Below are 21,635 nucleotides of genomic sequence, written 5' to 3'. Positions count from 1 at the left end.
CTGATTGTTGGCTACCCCACTTACCACCAATTTGGGGGTCTTAATTTTACAAGGTTCTTTCAGCTCTTTGTTCTACTATGAAGTACAGTGAATTTCCTTTCTGTTGTTCTACTGCCACATACAATTGCTGATAAATTACTTTAAAAAGGTAAGACAAGGCAAATAATTATTCCTATCTAGATGAAAGGGTAAACAATACATAACAAAAATAATAGTTTGATTCTGCCTTTTTATATTTCTCCCCTGTATTAACTGCCAGCAACTGATTTGCTCCTGTGGAAGTGAGATAAAATCAAACTGGGTAGCTTCAGATTTAATGAAAGCCTCTCTCTTTACTCTTTTATTGCCTCTCTACTGACAAGAGCCTTTGTCTAAGCTTTCTTCCTAAAAGCACAAATGTAACATTTCTGGCACAACTTTTTCATGTAGAAATGTCTCCATCTGAATAGGCACAAAAATTGCAATTTAGTTTTGTTATCTTAATTTATTTCATTGTAGTCACTGTATTTATTTTTACAATTGCTGACAGGATCCAAATAACGAGAAAATCCCATCATTAATTTCACAGTGATATAGATATTTCTTCTCTTGAATTAATGAACCACCTTTTCTGAAATGGGCAGTTTATTACTGGCAGTAGGTGAAAAGTCAATGGCTTTATAGTGGAAAAGGTCAAGTTGCATATAAGTTCAACTGTATAATATGCTATAGCTGAGAAACAGGATTTATTTTTAAACCTTTAGAAGCTGACAATTTTGGCTGACTTTTCTTAGCTGGCTAGGTACCCAGACTTATGAGAAGTCTCATGTGCAATCCTATGGCACTGAAACTAGTTGACTTATTTCTCTAATACAAGCTTGTCTTGTTAGCTTGAACTCAACTGAACATACATAATTTTCCCTCCAGGAAAGGTTCTTGACTGTATTTCCCATCTGCCTTCATGATGATTATGATGATGATGATGATGATGATGATGATGTCTGCCATACCTCCCTCCAACCAAAATACATGAGCCTACCCTATATAACACTAAGGACAGAGCTTTCAGCTTGTCTTGTGAGACAGCCTGCGGCCTCCTCCTGCTCAGTTTCTGAGCCAGGGCTGACATCAAGATTTCTGTCTATAGGCTTGGCTTGGCCCACCAATACAGGATAGATGGGCTGTGTCATCACCTCCTGAAAGCCAGGATGCTTCCTTCAGGGAGAAACCACAGATGGCATCAGCTCCTCCAGACTGCACACCATAGGGGCAGTGATCACAGCAGGCATCCTGTTTAGCAGAGCTCAGAGGATCCAGTTATTCCTGCAGAGAGGCAGACAAAAATGCAGTAGTCATCATAAATATGGCAGGCAGATAAACTTTGGCAGTGCTTTTTTAAAAAAGAGCACACTGCTAGAAGCAAAGGGGCATACTCCTTCAGAACCTGGGAAAGGGCTGAACTTTGGGAAGTCCATGCTAAACAAAGGCAGGGAAGTGTCCACAGCTCAATTTTATTCCCAGGAACTGTGAAAAACTCTTGGTACATCTAAATGGATAGGAGATCTATTTATAAATACTTTTCTACTGCTGGAAGTGAGGTGGGGTTTTTTTAGTTTGTTTTATTGTTGGTTTAGTTTGGTTTTTTGGGTTTGTTGGTTTGGGGTTTTTTTCACATGTCACATCTTGAAGTAAAAGCTTGAAGCAAAAACTGGAATAGTGAAGCAGAGAGGAAAATGTACTCAGTCTCCTGGGGATTTAAAGAGTTTGCTGTTGGTGTGGACACCAGTGCAGTGAGGGCTATTCTGAGCAAGAGACTACAGTAGAAGAGAGTAGGATGGATCTCTACAACGGCAGCTGAGAATTAATCTTTAATCTTTAATTTAAAAAATTTAAAAAAATTTAAATCTAAAATTTAATCTTTAATTAACATGTTAATTTTCTATAGGTTTGAGACAGGAAACTCTCTAACACTGTGTCCAGTGGTGTATGCTGCAGTCTTTGCTCCAAACTGATATTTCTGAATTACTAGAATCTGTAAAAACCAGAACTGTTACTGTGTGAATTCTTCAAGAAATTCTGAAGTCCAAGCAAATTTTGGATTTCTTTTAAATATGGTAAAATAGCCGTTAGTTTTGTCACTTCTTTACTTAACATGTTAATTTCTTTAGCAAAAGCACAAACCTGCCTCATTCAAAAAGGGCTCCCAGGAAACAAGTCAACTGCATGAAGTTCAACCAGGCCATGTGTCAGGTCCTGCATTTCATTCACAACAACCCCAGACAACACTGCAGGCTGGGAGGAGAGTGGCTGGAAAGCTGTCTGGCAGAGAAGGTCCTAGGTGTGTTGGTTGACACCTGGCTGAATAAGAGCCAGCAGTGTGCCCAGGTGGCTAAGAAGGCCAACACCATCCTAGTCTGAACCAGAAATAATGTGGTTAGCAGGACGAGGGAGGTGATTGCTCCCCTGTACTCAGCCCTGGTGAGGTTGCACATCAAGTACTGTGTTCAGTTCTGGGCTTCTCACTGCAAGAAGGACATTGAGTTACTAGAGAATATTTCAAGAAGAGCAACAAAGCTAGTGAAGGGTCTGGAGCTCAAGTATTATGTGAAGCAGCTTAGAGAATTGGGATTGTTTAGTCTAAAGAAGAGACTGAAGGCAGATCATGCTAGTCTCTGCAACTACCTGAAAGGAGGTTGTAATGAGCTAGGGATTGGTCTCATCTCCCACACAACTGGTGATAGGATGAGAAAAAATGGCCTGAAGTTGCACCAGAGAAGTTAAGATTGGATATTAGGAAAAATTTATTTAAAGAAAGATTTGGAACAGGGTGCCCAGGGAAGTGGTGAACTCACTGTCTCTGAAAGTGTTCAAAATATATGTGCATGTAGCACTTGAAGACATGCTCTAGTGGGCTGGTGGTGTTGGGCTGGTGGTTGGACTTTATGATCTGAAAGGTCTTTCCAACCAAGTGATTCTATAATTCTATTCTACGATTTATTTTTAGCTTTCGGGTAATACATGGAGCTGGCAACCAAAATAGCAGTAGATGGGAATGCTGTTGTCTCTGTTCAAGAAAAACTTTCAAAAGTCTTGGGCCATCTTTCCATCTCAGCAAATCCTAACTTGAGCTTTTGGTCACATTTCAGAATATGTGACCACTTTAAAAAAGTTTGATTAAAAAAACAAGGAAAGTGAGTAGAAAACGCATGGTATACTAAAGCTATTTCCCCCTTCACTAGCAACTGTTTCTTCAGGTTGAGTAAACAGACTTCCAAACAGATGGAACAATCTTTGAAGAATTTTGCTGGTACCTTTCTTCAGCTGAGCAGCAGCAGCAGGTGTGCTGGATGGAGAGAGTATGCTCTGGGCAGCCTGCGAGTACTGGGCAGATACCACCTTCTAACACCCAGTTACTGCTGCATCCTTTTTGGTTAAAATGGTTAAACCTCTCCTCTTCACCTTTCAATGCAGTGGGACAGTGACAGCAATGCCAAGGACTCAAAAGAGGTGGCTTTGGTCTGCAACTAAAGCCTCCTGACAGTGACAGAACAGGCTACCAGTACCCTAATCTGTCTTGCTCCCCAGTCCTGCCGCATGGGAGGGATTGCCTTTTCTCAGCTGAGGACCAGTTGCTGTTTGCCACCGAGCAGTTGAGCTCTCCTGTGCGTCCCTCTGTTCTTGCTGGCAGCATTCCAGTGTCCAGCCTGTCCTTCCCATAAAACCTTTAGGAGTCCTGTGAAAACTGTAAGATGGCAGATCTTACCACAGGAGCCTGTGATGCCTATGAATGTCCCACAGTCCCTAAATTTCCCACTTTCCCCCAGTTTGTTAAAGTAATGGATGATGGAAGGAGGCTTCTTTATCAATTTTTGGTTTTCTGTCCCTTTCTTTATTCACTAACTCCAGGCACTCCTTTGCATTTTCTCCCATGCTGTCATTTCTGACAACTATCCACTGCGGCCCCAAAATCTTTTTTCCTGAATGGCAATAGCTCATCATTGCATAGGTAGTTAGAAGTGTCCTCCTCCCCATAAAACTGTATGTCAGCTGCTGTTTCGTCACCCAGCACTGTCACCATCCCTCTGCTGCTTCTTGCAGCCAGGTTTCAGGCTGACTATCGAGATCAACCCCGTGGGGTCACCAAACTCCATCATTTCATTACTCCTGCCCTTTACCTGGTAACAACCTGAAAAGGCCCAGGCTGCAGAAAGGATCTTTCCAGCAAGTTAAACGTGGGAGAGTGAAGAACCCCTCAGTGCTCTCCCACCCTCGATACGCGGTCCTTCGGGCAGCGTAGAAGCCGGTGCACCTTTTCACCTCACCACAACCAAGATTATTGGGAAGTCTTTGTTGAAAGGCTCCACCCAAAGTCATTTGAACGTCTGCTAAAGAGCAACTTTCGGCCTCCACAGGCCCTTGCAGAAAGCGCAGAAGCTCAGGGCTGCTCTGGCCGCGCTGGGGTGAAAGCGGAGAAAGCACCGGGGAGCCCAGCCCGCTCCTCGGCTGATTCCCCATCCTTCCTCCCCCGTGCGGGACCCGTCTCCAGGTGCCCTGACGCCCTCTGAAGAGAGGAGACGGAGGCGGGGGCTCATTGCCTTTGGCACGAACCCCTTCCAGGGAAGCCGAGCGCCGGGTACAGCCGGACGCACCTCCTCGCAGATGGCGTGGGGAACGACGTGGCCGCGCTGCCACCCCGGGCTCAGCCCTGTCCACCCCGCCGGTGCCCGGGGCCGCTGGGCACCAGGAGGCAGCGTGGAGGCCGGGCCCTTCCCGCCGCTTGCCCGGCCCCGGGATAATCATTAACCTTCCGCGGCGGCCCCGAGCAGCCGGGCTCCGCATCCCGGCTCCTGCCCTCGCCAGGGACCGTCCGACGGCCACCGCCCCCCCCCAACCCATCCCTCCGTCTCCTCGGCACTGTCAGGGCACCATGGAGCGCGAAGCGAACGCTACCGTCCCCCCGTCCTGCGGCGTCAGCGAACCGCCCTACTCGCACGAACTTCTCCACAGTAAGCGCGGAAAAGGCGGGAGGGAGACGGGGAAAGGAAGGAGTGTGGTGGGAGAGGGGGTCGGGGCCTGCCCGGCTGTTAGCGGAACGCTGGCCGTCTCTGTGCCGCCCCGGCAACCACCCTCGTGGGATGGATGGGGTGGCTACCCCAACCCCAACCCCTGCCCTTGTCCCGCCGCCGTTCTGCCCCGGCGAGGAAGTCCCCTGGGCGGAGGCAGGCAGTCCCCCGTCCCGGCCGTCTCTCCGCTTGGCAGGGGGCCGAGCTGCTGATGGCTTTGGGGAAGGGAGAGGGGACAGCGCACCCCCCAGCCCGGAGCTTGCGGGTTAGTGGGGGGATGAGGGGAAGGGTGTTCGGTGGGGAGAGCTCGGGGACTGCCTCGGGTCTCAGGCTTACCCCCGCCGTGACATCGTGACATCGGTGGTTTGGAGATGTCGACAGACGTGGACGGCTCTGCCCGCCTGCACCGAGCCTGGTTTGTTGAGGCAGGTTAGGTGGGAGAGGCTCTCCTTTGCAGGCATCACTTGGATGCCTTTAGTGCCACAGTGGGAGTTAATACCAGTGATGAGCATGAACTTCTTCGAAATTAAACATGATTCCACTAGTGCTTAATTTTGTCTCCCGAAGCACCTTTCTTGGGATAAAATCCACTTAAACCTTATCAGCCATGGGTAAAAGTCTCTACTCATACACAGTGTCAAGGGAATCACAAAACCATCAGCCAGGGGTAAATTGGTACCCATACCCAGAATTAAGGGAGAAGTAAAAAAGAATTTGGTAAAGGCATCAAATTTTGGGTCAAGCTAGATCTGTCAGGGGCTTATCCTTACTTTGATTGTGTGTCCCACAAACTTTTACCGAGCCTCTAAAAAGTTTGCATACTTAAGGAAGTTGTGCTCAAACATGCCCATGAACATACAGTAGCAGCAAAGAATTGAGTATTTGCTACATTTTTCAATGTAGTCTGACTGGAAAAGTTCCCTCAATACGTGTTTATTTCTTTTTATTATCTATTTTTTAATATTCTGTTACATATTTACATTAATCAAATGAAATTTGTCCCGGAATTCCACTCTTCTGAAGGGGACTTTAGCATAATGCTTTGAGAACATAAAGTCATATTCTTCCCATATGCTGTCTGTGGAATCTGGAAAGTTTTAATCATGAACTTAAGTTTAAGTATTTGAATCATCCTGTGGAATCAATGATCAATTTATGTAGTTAAGGATAAGTGCAAGGCTTTCCAGGAATAGGCTAAGGAGACCTTCAGAGATTATGTCTTTGAATTAAAAGTTTGGAATGCTTCTGAAATAAGTCAGAAATTTCTGTTTTTTCTTTCCTGCAGGCCTTGACCTACCAGGGAGATTTCTGTTTGCAATCCTGACGCTGATGGCACTAATAGCAGATGTGGTGTTTATAGAGGAAGCAATCTACATCTACAAGAAAATCCCCTCCTCCAAAAGATCAATCATAATTTGGATTAATGCTGCAGCTCCAGTAAGTTACCGTAGAAAAAAGATAAAATTGCATGTTGAAAATAGAATGAACCTGCTTTATCTCTGCTCTTCATCCAACCCTCCTCCCTCTCTCTGTAGGTGATTGCTACTGCTTCATGCATTGGGATGTGGATTCCTCGCTCAACAATGTTTACAGATTTTGCAGCAGCAATGTGAGTATTCTGTTCTTTTTCTAGGCAATGCCCCACACCCAGAATTTCTTCCCTTCAAACATCTGCTGCTCTTGCTAAACATAGTCATTTTGTAAATTTAACAATTTAGTAATTTTTGGTTTGAGTTGAAATCTCTTGGAAGCTTTTTTTTCTGTGAGGTGGAAGATGCTGAAGCAGTTCCCAGTGCTATAGTCTCCTAGTGTGGGTACCTCAGCATGAAAGATCTGTGACTCGCATGGAATTGTTCCCTCAGATTGACAGTGGCTTTGAAGCACTACTCTTTCTTTCCCATGTGGAATGAGATTCTGACCTATGACTTCTCTGCGTTTTTACTATCGGAAGTTGCACTGTTAGTGGTGGCAAGTGAAGCTCCAGTGAGTCTACTGATATAGGAATGTTCCACAGTTGTACTGATAAAAGCACTGTCTGTACAAGTGTGACAGCTCTGACATGCACAGAGAAGAAAGGATGGATGTGGTCCTTGCTTTCTGGAGCTGGTGGTGCAGCCCTGGTAGACAGAGCCAGGTGGGGGGATGCCATGGCCTTGGGCACTCCCCAGTTTATTGGGGATGATTTTGGAACCCACTGCAGGACAGTACCACAGACTCATTAATAGCCTCACCCCTTGTCACACTGCATTTACTGAGAGAGTAGAGTAAAAAAGGAGGGAAAACACAGTAGAAGTGGGGATCACAGCAAGTATGCATCAATTTGTGCAGGTAATGCAGATTACCCAGAATTTCTAAGGATCCACTTCTGTGGTGCTTTAAGGCTATCTGAACCCTTTCTCCTTGCCCAAGCTGCAGGTCCGTGTCCCCTCACTTGCATCCATCACCACTCACAGTCTCCAGCTGCACAACAAGCTCTTCTGAGGTCCTCAAGTGGACCTCTTTTATTTGGTGGAGTTGGCTTTGAGCGTATCAGTTCCCTAAATGAGTTCAGGAAAGGGAGGAAAGGGCAGTTGCACAATCTGTCCTTCCTGGGAAGGGTTGAGAACGTGCAGCTAGTGAAGGAGGGAGAGGTTGAGGTTGCAGCAGTCAGTGCCTGGATAAGCTTCTGCTGCAGAGGAACCACACCCTGGCTGGGCCAGCACATTCAGTGATGGATTTATAGATTAATTTAGCCATGTTTATTGTTGTTTGGTCAGTATTGTGGGTTTTGTTTTTGTTTCGTTTTGTGTTTTGCTTGGTTTTTTCTAAAAAAAAAAAAAAAAAAAAAAATGGATAGTACTTGTGAAAATTTTGGGCCAGTTAGGACTAGATAACAAACAGAATAATTTTCTGGCCATAATGAGTTGGGCCAGAAAACTTGTGGTTTAATACTCACTCTGCCACCATCCACCAGGGTAGCTTTGGGAAATTCCACGGGCATTCTGTGCCTCAGTTTATTTCTCTTTTTGGTGAGGTTAGGGCAGTCTGGTCCTCCAAGGGGGTGGAAAGCTGAGGGTTTTTCACAGCTTCTGCTAGGATTTCTGTAAAACCTCTGGACAGAAGGCGGCACTGGCAGGCAAGAGACACACAGGCAAGTTCAAGCTGGCGTTTTCTTCCTCTCCTAGGTTTTTTGCCATAGTTATCCACAAGTTCCTGCTGATGATGATTAAAGAGTGCGGAGGTCAAAAGCTGCTCCTCAGGCGGTTTGAAAATGGTCACTTCAAGATCAGCACGGGTCCCTGCTGCTGCTGCTGCCTTTGCCTCCCTGGTGTGCCCATCACTAGGTGAGTTGCCCTTTAAGATTTCCCAGCTGGAAAACGGCTGCTGGAGTTCAGCCAACTTGGCAAGGCCAGGCTTACAGCAAAGGGCCTCCCTGCTTCCCGAAAGTCACTCTCAAGCCCTGTCTTTTCAACCCTGCCATCACTTTGGGGCTGTATGCCACTGCTGATTTAATTAGTTTCCGTAATGAAGAGTTTTGCATGAGTCAAGAGCATGAGCTCCCTCAGTTTTACTCAGTGGAGTGTTCCCACTCATTGTAACATTGAGCACTGTGATGTATCCCCAATTAATCCCATTCTTTTCTGTTTCTATAGTAAGCAGTGGTGTGTGGGAGGAGGGATTTCTACTCTAGAAAAACCTAATAATTGAGATTTCAGTTTCTTTCCATTCCAGAAGCAAACAAATGCCTTAAAATTGGGCATTTTTCACAAGCAGAACAGTCAAATTGAGATTGATGTGAAAGAAAATTTTCTTTTACTTCTTTAAAATGGAAATGTTTCATTCTGATTATGACTTTAAAACTACTTCATATAAAAATAAATTTCAGAACAAAAATTAGATGTAATTCCTTGAAAGCTTTGATCTCAATTAAATAGCATTGTCTGCTGAGGCCTGGCTAGTGTCACCCTGTTATTTGTATGCAGCTCTGCAGCCTGGAAACCTTATGGACTCCCCACAGCTTTCCTATCGGCAGAGTATAAGAATGTTTCTTTCATTAAGAGCAAAAGCTGATGGATTGAATGTGCAAGACAGGAACTTTTCTATGAGGGCAGGGACATCAGTGTTGAAGGGACATTATGGTCTGGTCAAGTAAAAGCAGCAAACAGAATGCAGCATAAAAATATGTGATACATTTGCAAAAAAAATGTTTAAATTGTAATACTTCTTTAAAAAACTGCTTCATTTGGTATTAGACTTTAAACTTTTGTTTCCATAATTTTATTTTAATGGAATAACACTATTTACATGGAGGGGGCACCGAGAAGAACAGGTAAAGCAGCTGGAAAATCTATCTACAAAAATGGATGTAATACAATGACGCAAAATCAGCAACCACTGATACGGATCTAAGTGACTCCTACTGATTTTCAAGGGCATTAGGTCAGGCTCATTTCAGCAGTCAGAGCTTAAAAAAACGCCATGGGACAAAGCTGTGGTAAAAATTTAACCTGTCACTAGTATATTTGTATTTCTGTCTGTCACTCTCTGTATAGGTTGTGGTATCTCAGAGGTTGGGAGAGGATCCTCTGCCCTGCCCTCGTGTTGATCAATCCAGTGACAGCTCACCCACGATGATATTAGCTGATATTTACTCCTTTCAGGAGCTAGATAGTGCCAACTACTGATGGAATGAAGCACAGCTGTTTGGAAAAAAAAAATTTAAAAAAAAGGCTTTATGCTCTGCAGAGGGCTTAGGGCTCCTCCTCTGGTGTCTGTAGCACCAGGAAACCCATCTGCTGTCTGCTTCTGACTTCTAGCCTGTTCCCATTACAGGGTACAGGGTTTTTAAAAATATGAGCAAGCTGAACCAAAGAAAGGTCCGTCTCATATTCCACCCTTAAGTACCTTTTGGCAAAACAAAAAGCTACTCCAGGGGAAGGATTCATCCTTTTAAAAAAAACATACACTATCAACCAGTTCTGGAGAAGCTAATAAGGAACAGAGGATAGATGAGTCCAAAGTAACAAGCCATACAATAGGGAGAGTGTGGCAGAAGAGGTCTGATGGTTAAGAAATACAGATCTGCATTGACAGGGAAAACATCTCATAGTGTTGCAGTGACTGCACTGTTTGTCATATTATTCTTTAAAGTGGTTTGGGAACAATAAATCTTTGAAAAGGCACACATGCTAAGTGGCTGGCCAGTTGCAAGCCTTCCTATATGTGTGTGTGTGCTGTTCATCATCCTGTGGCTATTAGTTATATTAACTGAGCAGTTCCTGTAATGCTTGGTGCATGGCTATATCCTGTAGAATATTACATGTTATTGTGTCTGCTGAGGCATCTCTGATGGCAGCCTCAAGGGCCCGAGGAGCTGCAGTGAAGACATTACAGTCAGTATGGGAAATCCTACACAGTAATAGAATAAGCCATGATCCAGCTGTAGCAGATGGCTTGTCCTGTGAAGACTGAAGGAGAGATCAGGTCAGTCAGCTTTCATGCCCTCCGTTAGAAAATGCATCTCCCCCTTTCCTGGTGGTCTTTAATGCTGACTGGCCACATTACTGTGTATGGGCATGGTTTATACTGACAGAAGTCAGGAAATCCTGAGCTATCCTCCTGGCCTTGTGCAGTTTGCCAAGGGAGAGGTAGTTCCTTTCTTCTATTAGAGTGCAGAGGAGCAAAAGCAGATGCTTACGTGGCAGTATGTATGATCCACTGAAAAACTACCAGTCCTTCCACCCGGGTCTGTTTAATTCCCTTTCTTGGCCTACCATGGGATTAGGAAGTGCCTGAGCAGGAAGGCTGAATTGCTCAATTTTATCAGAGAACTGAAAGAGTGAGGCAGCAGGGCAAGAGCAAGTGGCATTATTGTTCAGAAACCGGTTATGCAGCTCGAGATTCTCTGCTCAGCTTCAGGGCAGAGAAAGACACCATGTTTTGCCCAGCTTTGGTTAGTATGTAATTGCTGCAGAATAAGAAATGTGCTATTTTTGTAGAGACTTTGATGAATAAACACTGGGTAATTCTTGGAAAGGTTTACTAATCTTGAAGCTGTTCCTCCTCAGATTTTAGCCACATGCTACAGGAGTGGAAAGTTTTGCAGTTGACAGTATCCAGAAAATTATTAAGGTTGCTAATGAGATTCTGAACTCATTAGCAAAACTGATTGGCTTTAATTTTTTTTTTTTCTTTTTTTTCCAGACGAACCCTCTTTTTGCTGAAAGTAGGCACCTTTCAGTTTGCTTTCCTTAGACCTGTGCTCATGTTTTTAGCAATAGTGCTTTGGACTAATGGCAACTATGTCCTTTATAATGTAAGTAAATGTTTTCATGAGAGATATTCCACAAAATCCATAGGCTTTAGGGCTAATGTTAGCATCTTAGCTTACAACTAAACTGTGAAATCTGGGAACACTTCCAAGTGAATCCTTAACTGTAGTCTTTTGTGACCCTGAAGCATATAATTTCTTTCTTTCCTCAGACTTTCCATTTCTTGCCTCCTCTTGGAACAAAACTGGGCATCAGGGTGGATTGGGCAGCAGATCATGCACCAGTGTTTCCCATCTTGTATGGTTAGAATGGCAGGACTGCAAGCTGCCCTGTGGGATGTACCTTTCCTGTTTGGTTTTTTTTTGTAATATACTCTCTCAACAAGCAAGTATGTGTGCTGCCATGTAAATAGGAAGCCTAATTCTAAGTTTTTCTACAAATCATGGTTGGTTTTATATCAATGCAAAGTAGAAAAGATAGTACTGTACTTCTGTTTTGTACTGTGTAAGCTGCAAGATGATGGAGAAGTCTGTATCTGCTAGTAGCTTTGCACCTCTTGGATAACTCAGATTGAAAACATAGAATCATCATAGAATCATAGAATAGGCTGGGTTGGAAGGGACCTCAGAGATCATCGAGTCCAACCCTTGATCAATTACCGCCACAGTCACTAGACTATGGCACTGAGTGCCATATCGAGTCGCTTTTTAAATGTCTCCAGGGACGAAGAGTCCACCACCTCCCCAGGCAGCCCGTTCCAATGTCTGATCACCCTTTCCATGAAAAAATTCTTTCTAATATCCAATCTGAACTTCCCCCGGCACAATTTAAGACCATGCCCTCTTGTCTTACTGAGAGTTGCCTGGGAAAAGAGACCAACCCCCGCCTGGCTCCATCCTCCTTTCAGGGAGTTGTAGAGAGCAATGAGGTCTCCCCTGAGCCTCCTCTTCTTCAGGCTGAACAGCCCCAGCTCCCTCAGCCTCTCCTCATAGGATCTGTGTTTGAGTCCCTTCACCAGCTTGGTTGCCCTCCTTTGGACCTGTTCGAGGACCTCAATATCCTTCTTGAACTGAGGGGCCCAGAACAACTGAGGGGCCCAGAACAAACAATACTTTTTTTATTCTTTGATGGTATAAAATAAATGACACCGTTAAGATGTCATGCTGAATATCCTCTCATGAGCTGTTGAGCATTCCCAGTTGTTGCTGGGGTCCAGACTGAGGGATTTTGTCAGTTGTTACCTTCCCAGACTGACCAGATTTACATGTTGGTGCCTGCTGGGCAAGAGCACTTTGCTAACACTCCAGCTGGTACTGTGAAGTTTCCCTACCCAAATCTCAGCAGCTGCTGCTGCCACCAACTTTCATGGAGATAGAAACAAACATTTTAACATCTGCATCATTCAGTTCACAATTTCATCATGGAAATAGTAAAATGCACTGTAAAGTTTTATAGGTACACTTGTATGATTTGCTTCTCAGTTATCTCCCAAAGGAGCTGCAATATGGATTAACTGTTTCAATGGTATCCTCACCATTATTGCTCTGTGGCCAGTTGCAATCATGTTTCAACAAGTCAGGACTGTCCTTACCTGCAAGAAGATCATCCCAAAATTTGCTCTTTATCAGGTGAGATGCTTAGCATTTCTGATAAGACTTTTTCCTAATGGCTGATGTAACTCTCTCTCTGATTCTTCATCCTTTGTTGAAAAGTTACAGTACTTTTTTCCCATTAAATGCACTGTGCAAAGGCTTTTTTTGCCTGATTAAAGCTGCACACATTTAAGCACTCACCTTGGCTACTGTTCAGTTTCAGACTGAGCCAATTTACTACTAGTCTCTCAGCAGAGCTGAAGATGTGAAAGCTGCATAAAAGCTGTTAATCTCTAAGCAACTGAAATCAAACCAACATAGATGCAGTATCCTGAAACACAATGTAAAAATGCTGCTGTGTACTTTTAAGAACCAGGAGAGGATATGCAGCATTGTGGGAATGGCTGTTCAGACTGTTTCATCATGTCACAGTGTTCCGTTTTGACACTATTTTTCTTGGCCGTTCTGCACTTCAGAGTTAGAAAATAGGAAAAATACTGTCTGGGAATCATTAAAAAGTAGGGAACAGAACCAGATAGGTTAGACTAAAAATGCTCTGGCACAGGGCTGCCCTTGTCCACATCACTCTGAAGAGAGTAGAGCAGAATCTGTGGATTTGCATCCTTGGATAGGACACTTAGAAAGGCTGGTGCAGTATGGTTTTTATTAAGTAAATGACTGAGCACTTACAAATGTAATAAACAGAATAGTCACACCTGCAAAGCTGCCTTTGGGTGAATCCATGCTTAGGATGGCAAACTCTGTTAATGTGAAGGTTCACACTGACACAGCTACACCAGCATCTAGAGGGACACATGGATCTCTCCAAGGCAGCAAGGGTCAGCGAACAGCAGGTAACATGATGTGTGATCGTTGCTGAAGCCAAGCTGTAAGAGTCCTTTATCCCTTCTGACAAAGAAGCCAATCCCATATAACTCGTATCCCCCTGCTTTGGCAAAATAGAGGAGACAACAGAACAGATATTTTTTTTTGTAGTCCTTACCACAGTAAGGGAGACCATAACCTCATGAGTTAGATTAATGGGAAGGTTTTAAAACATGGTTACCTGTTATTCAGAGATGGGATCCCCAGGTGGGAACTTTGTATATATTGCACATTCCAACTGAAAGGCTGAGAAGAAAGATTTTTTTCAGAGGTTTAATGTAACACTTGCATTCAGAGCAGTATCATCCTGACCTAAAGATGAATTCTGCAGAGTGGCAGGCAGCCTGCTGGTAGATGAGAGAAGAGGGAGGGCAAGAAAGGAGGAATGATGAAAAATAACATCTGTTATGAAATTAGAATTCTGTGAGCTATAAACTCTTTACTGGTAGCTAAGGCATCTGTTTTCTCTGTCTGGTGCAGTTTATTGTCATTCTGAACCACTTGCAGACAGCTATTATCAACATCTTGGCCATGCAAAGAATCATTCCCTGTGCTCCACCACTCTCCTCTTCAGCAAGAGGATCATGTAAGTTCTTTTGGGAAGGATGTTCTTCATTTACTTCTAGAAGTGCCAGTTCAGCATTGCTACCTGCAGTATTGGGTGTTTTCCCAAAACATTAATTTCAAGTAGCTTTTGGAGAATCTCAGCTTTTACCTAAAAAGCAATAAGACAAGTTTTATAGCTGTCACAGTCATAGAGAAAAACTAGAAAAACAAGAAAAGTTGGAATAAGAGGACATGAAATCAACATGAATAATTGCTCTTAAATCTTTTGCATTTTGAATGCACAATTTACTGCAGTCTTGTTGATGGGTGATACCATAATTCTGTAACTGATTTTCTTGCCAAGTATGAGACAGACTCCACTATGGGGATAGGATGGTGAAATCTGTTCCTTTTGCAGAGATAAAAATTAATAAGCCAGGTATTTACTTTGTGCCTGGGACTCATTTCCCCCTATTGGGTGCTTTTCTTTGCCTCCCCTTTTATTTATTTATTTATTTATTTATTTATTTATTTTTGGCAGATATGATCCAGCAGCTCCTCATCATGGAAATGTTTCTGATAACCCTACTCTCAAGAGTGGTCTATCGGAGAAGATACGGTGACCTAGAGCCTCCAGAGTGTCCAGCTGAAGAAGCTGTAGGGAGCAAAGAGATTCCTAAGATTATCCTGAATGGTTCAGTTAGTGAAGGTGGATTGCCAAGGGTTTAGAAGCCCCAGTATTCCTATTTTGCAAGATCCAGAGGCTCAGCTTCAGGAGCCTGTGTATTCTTGCACCACAAATAGCCACTGTCCATGTTGGACCAACCTCTGACATAAATGCCTGTGAGCTGAAAGGACCACTTGTGGAAGGATAATCCCATGTATTCTCCAGTGATACATACATGGTGTGAGGGTTTTTGTACCATGTAATTTAATAAGATTTCACAGCAGGTACTTTTATGCTGTTATGCTGCTAGTTGATGTAGACAAACTGTCTCAAAATGTGATTTTTTTTTTATTTTTGAGCTGTTAGAATGGCTATGAGTTAGAGTTAATCCATATAGTCATTCTTTCTTATCTCTTCTGACTTTTCAAAATCTTATTTCACCCTGGATTACTGTCATATGTCTAACACAGCATTTTTCCATCCTTCTTCCATTAAAATTTGTCAGCTTTCATTCTGCCATGACTCACCAAAGGTAATTCTGCTCAGTAAATGCATTAGCATATGTTTGTTCTCAAATCCCCAAACCTGTCTGGACTCTCCACCTACATAAATGATCATCTCTTTAGGGCAAGATTTTTTACATTCCTTGGCAATTCACCTCCTAACTTGGTAAATTCACACTTGTTGTTTGTAAATATGTCACTGGCAGATGTTCTTCCTAGAGACAGCAGATTCACTGTTGTTGGCCTGGAAAAAGAAAGAAAGTAGGAGTCAGAGTCTACCATGACTTACACCATGGCTCTGGGGTGGTGCTTGGTGCTTTAGTTTCCTGCTTGGAAAATGGGAATAATAATATTCAGGGTCATTGTGATAAAGGTGTCTGTGGGGATAAGAGCTACTGAAAGGAGTATCTTTCAAAAAATCCTTACCTTCCCAGCTTCTTCACCCCAAGTTTGGCCTGCCCCAGCATCCAGGAGGACTTCAAGTATTACAGGATCTTTTATGTTTACACAATTTTGCATAAGCCAGTTTTTACTTTTCACAAATGACCCTGATGTTCTTGGATGAACCTAATTGCTTTGGGTTAGCTTGCTTAATTTATAAAATGATACTATGTTTAGTAAGCATTTGAGTATTTTGTTTGTTGGGATGGAAGGTGCAGTGCCATACACAAGCACTTGTATGGCCTCATCTTTTCTGACACCTAGAGGTAAATACCCAGTCCACACAGTAAGAATGCTTGTTCCATATGTAATCTGGGAAAATATTCCATGTTGGAAAAGATGTTAATGTCATCTTTTACCTATATTGTATCAAAATAACTTATCAGAGCAAAGTTGGGCTCTGCTAAGTGGGGATTTATTTTTAATTTACAAGGAATTAAAAAAGTACTTTCAATTTGGGAGTTGGTGGGAGATGGAATGTACTGAAAACAGCTACTGAACCATCTAGAAGTAGAAAAGGGGGTAAATTAAACAAAGTGTTTTCTTCTTTCTGATTGAGGTCAGAAATAATATTTTTAGCACGTGAAGGATTCCATGTATAAACATTGAATTATTTTTGGTCTGACGTGTTTGGAACAGGTTTGTTTGGGTTTTTTTTCCTATTAGGGAGTCTGGGAAATGAATACAGATTTTTGTGCTCATTAATGTGAGGGAATCTGTACTTTCCACTTAAAAAATAATTTAGGTGGAAATTTTTACTCTGCATTAGAGTGTGTCAGGAGAATTAACTGGCATCAGCCAACATATTCTTAACATGGGAAATCTTAATGTATTTTAACATTATGGCTATTAGCATATTCCTAATGATGCTTTACGTCATTGTAGTCTAGGCTACAGGTACATTTGTAGGCTTGCAGAGCAGTGTTTCATTTCATAATGGCATTGGAAATGGTTGGCTGTGAGCTCAAGCATCTTCAGAACTGGAAAAGAGAATATTTTGAGTTGGTGAGGAATCTTTGTGGACTGCTTTGTAAAAGGCTTTAATTTCTTAAAACAAATGAGACAAGTGAGCATTTACTGAAAAACGTTTTCTGTAGCAGTTCTGTGAGGGCTGTGCCTTTGGTGGATGGGATCTGTGGCATGGAAGAGTGGATCCATGGATGGGGGCATGGAAGTGCATTCAAACAGGGATGCAGTGTCTGTAGGTCCAGTGAAGGCAGCTGTCAGGACACTGCAGGAGCTTTCACCCATCACTGTTGGTCTGGCATCCTCCTGTCTCTGAAGTGCTTGTTAAATACACCTTGCAAACAGCAGTGTGGGGCTGTTTTAGCCACAGGTATCACTAACCATTATGCTTGTGGGTAAATACTTAATATTTGTTGTGATCTTCTGACACATTTCAGCAATAAAATGTACTGAAGTGATTGTCAAGCTGACTTGTATTTGACAGTGAAGATGTATCTTTTTACTAAGTACAGTCATGGAGGTCTCACTCCAGGAGTCATTTACACAGAACCACTTTCAGAGTGAAACTGGACATACTTTATCCTGAGCTTTCCTGAGTTACAGCTGATATTAATCCAGCAGAAAATACTGCTCTTGTTGTTGCAAATTTATTTTTTTCTTTTTGAGCTTTTGAAATTAAGAATTATGTTAAATTAATAATTATCTTAAATTAAGAATTAATTAAGAATTCCTTACCCAGCTCTGGCTCAGACCAATAGCTAGAGCTTGCCTCATCTAGGTATGTATGGTGTCTGGATAGGCATCTGAGGGCTAGTAGCTAGGGGCAGCAGGTGGCCTTCCTTACAGTGCATTCATTATGGTGCTCTTGAAATTAAACATTGCAAATTACAACACCTTAGGGAGTCTGAGTATGAAAAAACAAACCAGAAAGACGGAAATTCCTCCAGTTCTGATAAGGATCCCTTTCAGGTCAGTGGAAAAAAATTTCCTTCCAATTATGTGTTTGTGATTAAAGCATTTGAAAACATTCACAACTCACTTTATACAGCTGCTGTAAAGTAATGAGTGTTAAGGTAAAAACATGACCTTTATGCTATGTTTGCTTGGGATTATCAAGTGAGGAAGGGTAAAGGTAACTTTATCAGTGTCGTTGTGATTATCAAAGGCACTAACACCATTAAATATAAAGATAAGCCTACACAGAGGTGTGTGATCAAAGGTGAAGAGAGTTTAGGCATTTGGAAGCAATTCATGAGAACACAGGGGAAAGATGAGTTCCATGGTTGGGGTCTTGGTGACCTAAAGGTGCAAGTGTGAAGGTGAACACAGACTGGTGCCTCCTGGAGCATCACATAGGGTTATGCAGTGTGAGCTGCACACACACACAGGGAGGGGAGGATGAACATTAGCACCTTGTAATGTTGCAGGAGTGGGCTGGCAAACAAAAGCTGCTCAGTGCTCTTCTTTTCCATCTGTCATTTAAGCTGGTTTTGAAAAAACACTCACTGAGTGCCTCCTGTTCCAGAAGACCATGTTATGGGCTCCTGTTGGAAGACAGTACAAGAGCTGAATTGTGATCCCATGGTTCCCAGAGCTGGAGTAGGGGAAGAAGTTAAGTAAAACAGTAAGGATGCAAACAACAGTAAAATGGACAAGTTGGGGAATAGGTAGATTTAATGTAAGAAGTAGAGAAGCTCGGAAGAAGACTTGCGGATAACTGAGACAGGGATATAGCAGCCATTTGACACACAGCAAATTAAAATGCTAAAATAGGTCATTTGCAGCTCCATTTACCCAACACCTTGCCACTTGGCTTCCTTATCCTTTTAAACAAGGTCTGACAGCTGCTGACAGCTACTGCTTTTACTGACAGCCATTCATGTGTTCCTTCAGGACAGTTCATGATCCTGCTATCACCTCCCTAGCTCCCAGGTAAAATGGGTCACTATTTTTAAGATATATTTTGTGGGGGAAGAAGGCTAGATAACACTCTGATTTTTTTACTGCTTTGAAATTATTAACTAGATAATTCTAACTGTTGCCTGAACTTGGTGAGCATTGATCATCAGCAAAGGGAAGCTGAGGCAGAGAAATTTAGAGAACTTGCCCAAAGCCACACAGGGAAATTTTGTAACAGCTAGGAATAGGCTGCAGGACTTACCCAGTCTCACCTCCCTCCTCTGAAAAATACTGCCTCTTAAATGTGGTAAGATCACAAATTAAGCTGAGAGTGTCTGAGTTAAGTAATTGTTTGGTGAGTTAGATCATGGTGAGGTTATGCGTCCACCAGAAGAATAAAGTAAGTTGCTCTCAGCTCTCAGCCTCATTCAAGTAAGAGCTATAAGTCAGACCATCTCTTCAGAGGTTGTAGAATTGGTGTGAAGAACAGATGTGTGTACTGGTGACTTGCAAGAGAGGTTAGGCAGAATATCTTAGGCAACTTTTCTCTCCTGAGTCACGCCTCTGTATAACTCCCCACAGATCCCTGTGTACCCTTTTTAGCAGATACTGCCAAACTCTTCATTCTTCACTTCTCAAAACCACAGTTCTTACTAAAATGTGTATACATAAAGACAATCAAAACAGCACCCCGAGAGAGCTCAGAATGCTGTTTTTCAGACTAACTTGTTTTGCCATTTCTCAATTCCTGTTACCCTTTCTTTACGTTCCAAAAGCTTGGTGTGCCTATGCCCATGCCACTTACTGCCCAACACCCAAGCAGTTGGTGTGCCAGCACAGCACTTGAAGGCACAGGTGCCTCACCACATACCCAAGGCAGCTTGAAATATCTGAAAAGTTTTGGTTGTCCTTCAAACAAATAAAACTTCCGCTGCCAGAGAGTACATTTAAAACTGGAGGAAGATTTTATAGAAAAAAAAAATTATTACATTTTTGTGTGAGAAATCAGACTTAAATTTTGGCAATATATTGGACATTCCTGGTTAGTTCTCAGGAGAGAGAATAATTATCTAAAGAGAATTTTGCTTTCCTTTGTGGATGTCTTTTCCCTTCACAACTGCAAATAGGCCACCTTCTGCCCAGAAGCCATTATGCAGATAGGGTCACAACACATGTAGAAAACTAAGGGTATTATTTTTGTCCCCCTTAATACAATTTAGCAGCTGAAATGCCATTTCCCCCTCTAGATATTCAGGCATCAGATAACAGATGCCTTCTGGGATCTAAGGCACAGTTTTGATACAGGCTGAAGTGGGTTCAGGCATCAAGGGGAACTGCTGAGCTGTGAGAAAAGGCTGCAAGACACTGCAGGGCAGAGCCATGAGAAGAAGGGTATGGCTGCTTGGCAAAGGACAGAGTGTTGAGACAGGGAGAATCAACAGCTCTAGCGTTCTAGAAGGGAAAAAACAACATGAAAAGTATACAAAATCCTACAGAAACCCAACCAAGTAGCCTGAGGATGGCAGTTCAGCAATGTCAATGGTCAGCCCTTTCCAAGCAGCAGCAGAACCCTTCCTTTCTCAACTGAAGGCTGCCCAGTTGACAATGACTCCTGGGGTACCTTATCAGGGGTGGCAAGACCATTAACTTATTAGCTCTTTGTGTATAATGACCAATAAATCATAAGTGTTACTCTGTTAAGCTGTGAAATCCTTTTTGCAGAGGCTTGGTATGGAGCAAAAGGCACTCAAATAAACTGACCCAGAGGGGGAAAGTTACAAACCAAGGGAGAACTGTTCAGTGTGGGCAGCTCTTCCTCCTCTATCACCCTTTGAAAATCACTGCCTTAAGAGCCAAAGGAGTCAGAAACAGCATGAAAATAACTTCTGAATTTATGTTCAACCTTTATGGCAAATTACTGGAAAAGGTGAGCTTCTGTGTCACCTTGTAGCCTTGCCAGACCCAGCCAGCAAAGGGTGTGAGCTAATTGTTAAATTCAGTTCAACAAGTTCCTCATTAGGGGGAAATTACCCGAGTTTGAAATCTGCTAATTTTCCAATCAGGGTGAGTGTTTGCACTTGTGATTTGGAAATAATTAACACATGGTATAACATCAAAACCTATGTAGAGACTAATGGTAGAAGGGCTAATTTCCTTGGCACCAAAAAATGGTGTGCTCAGCTTCCCCAGAGCAATATTGCTACCCTTTCAGTACTGCTATCTGCTGTGTAGGATGTTCTAGTATTTATTTAGATCGGTTCTCTGCAAATTTGTACTTTCTAATGTTAAGTTTTAAAAGTTCAACCATTACTTTCCTGGGCTATGAGTAATATTTTTTTTTTGAAAGGTGCTATGTTTATTTTTTCTTCATTGTGTCAATACAGACTTTCCCAGAGTTACTTGCTTCTGCTATCTCTAATAGGAGATCTGAAGCTTTCATTTTAGGCTAGGACTTTAGCCTGAGTTCTGCAAGTTTTAAAATGTGTGTTCCCAGGGGAGCCATGCTCTCATCCTAATTGCATTCCTAGGAATGTGAATGCCCTGTAGTATTTAAGAAGAAAGGATGTCTGTGTAGGACAATCGGCAAAGCAGTTGTGTACATGAGAGAAACAAATGTAGCTGGAACACAAACAGATTTTTTACCTCAAAGTTTCAGCTATTGATATAACTCTGACCATAACCATTTCTATATATTATCAAATAATATTAGCTAGTGTAAACCAGATATTCCTGGTAAATGATACTACCCTTAGAGCTTGCACTAGTACAACTCAGTGCATTAGTGACCTCTCCCCATGGGGGAGAGAAGGGATCTAATCTCTGGTAGCCATGTCAGCTCCACC

The 21,635-nt window shown here is 42.8% G+C and overlaps 1 protein-coding gene across 1 annotated transcript; it reads left to right on the top strand.

Annotated features, from left to right (window-relative positions):
• The first annotated feature begins 4,706 nt into the window (after positions 1–4,706).
• LOC103539847 (organic solute transporter subunit alpha) lies at positions 4,707–15,308 on the top strand. The gene is made up of 8 exons (XM_030461755.1): positions 4,707–4,985; positions 6,328–6,479; positions 6,578–6,651; positions 8,207–8,365; positions 11,226–11,337; positions 12,775–12,921; positions 14,251–14,356; positions 14,858–15,308. Exons 1-8 carry the CDS (start codon positions 4,907–4,909, stop codon positions 15,043–15,045), a joined length of 1,017 nt encoding a protein of 338 aa, XP_030317615.1. The 5' UTR covers positions 4,707–4,906; the 3' UTR covers positions 15,046–15,308.
• Positions 15,309–21,635: the final 6,327 nt, after the last annotated feature.

The sequence above is a fragment of the Calypte anna genome, chromosome 1, assembly GCF_003957555.1.
Source record: "Calypte anna isolate BGI_N300 chromosome 1, bCalAnn1_v1.p, whole genome shotgun sequence".
NCBI lineage: Eukaryota > Metazoa > Chordata > Aves > Apodiformes > Trochilidae > Calypte > Calypte anna.
Note: the sequence above shows the minus strand (reverse complement) of the source record. Positions and strands in the feature narration are given on the sequence as shown.

Bases quoted from the DNA above. Each gene is read 5' to 3' on its own strand.
- LOC103539847 (XM_030461755.1), top strand. From the start codon at position 4,907: ATGGAGCGCGAAGCGAACGCTACCGTCCCCCCGTCCTGCGGCGTCAGC. The intron at 6,480-6,577 runs GTAAGTTACCGT...CTCTCTCTGTAG, and splicing joins GGATTAATGCTGCAGCTCCA to GTGATTGCTACTGCTTCATG. The intron at 11,338-12,774 runs GTAAGTAAATGT...TTTGCTTCTCAG, and splicing joins GCAACTATGTCCTTTATAAT to TTATCTCCCAAAGGAGCTGC.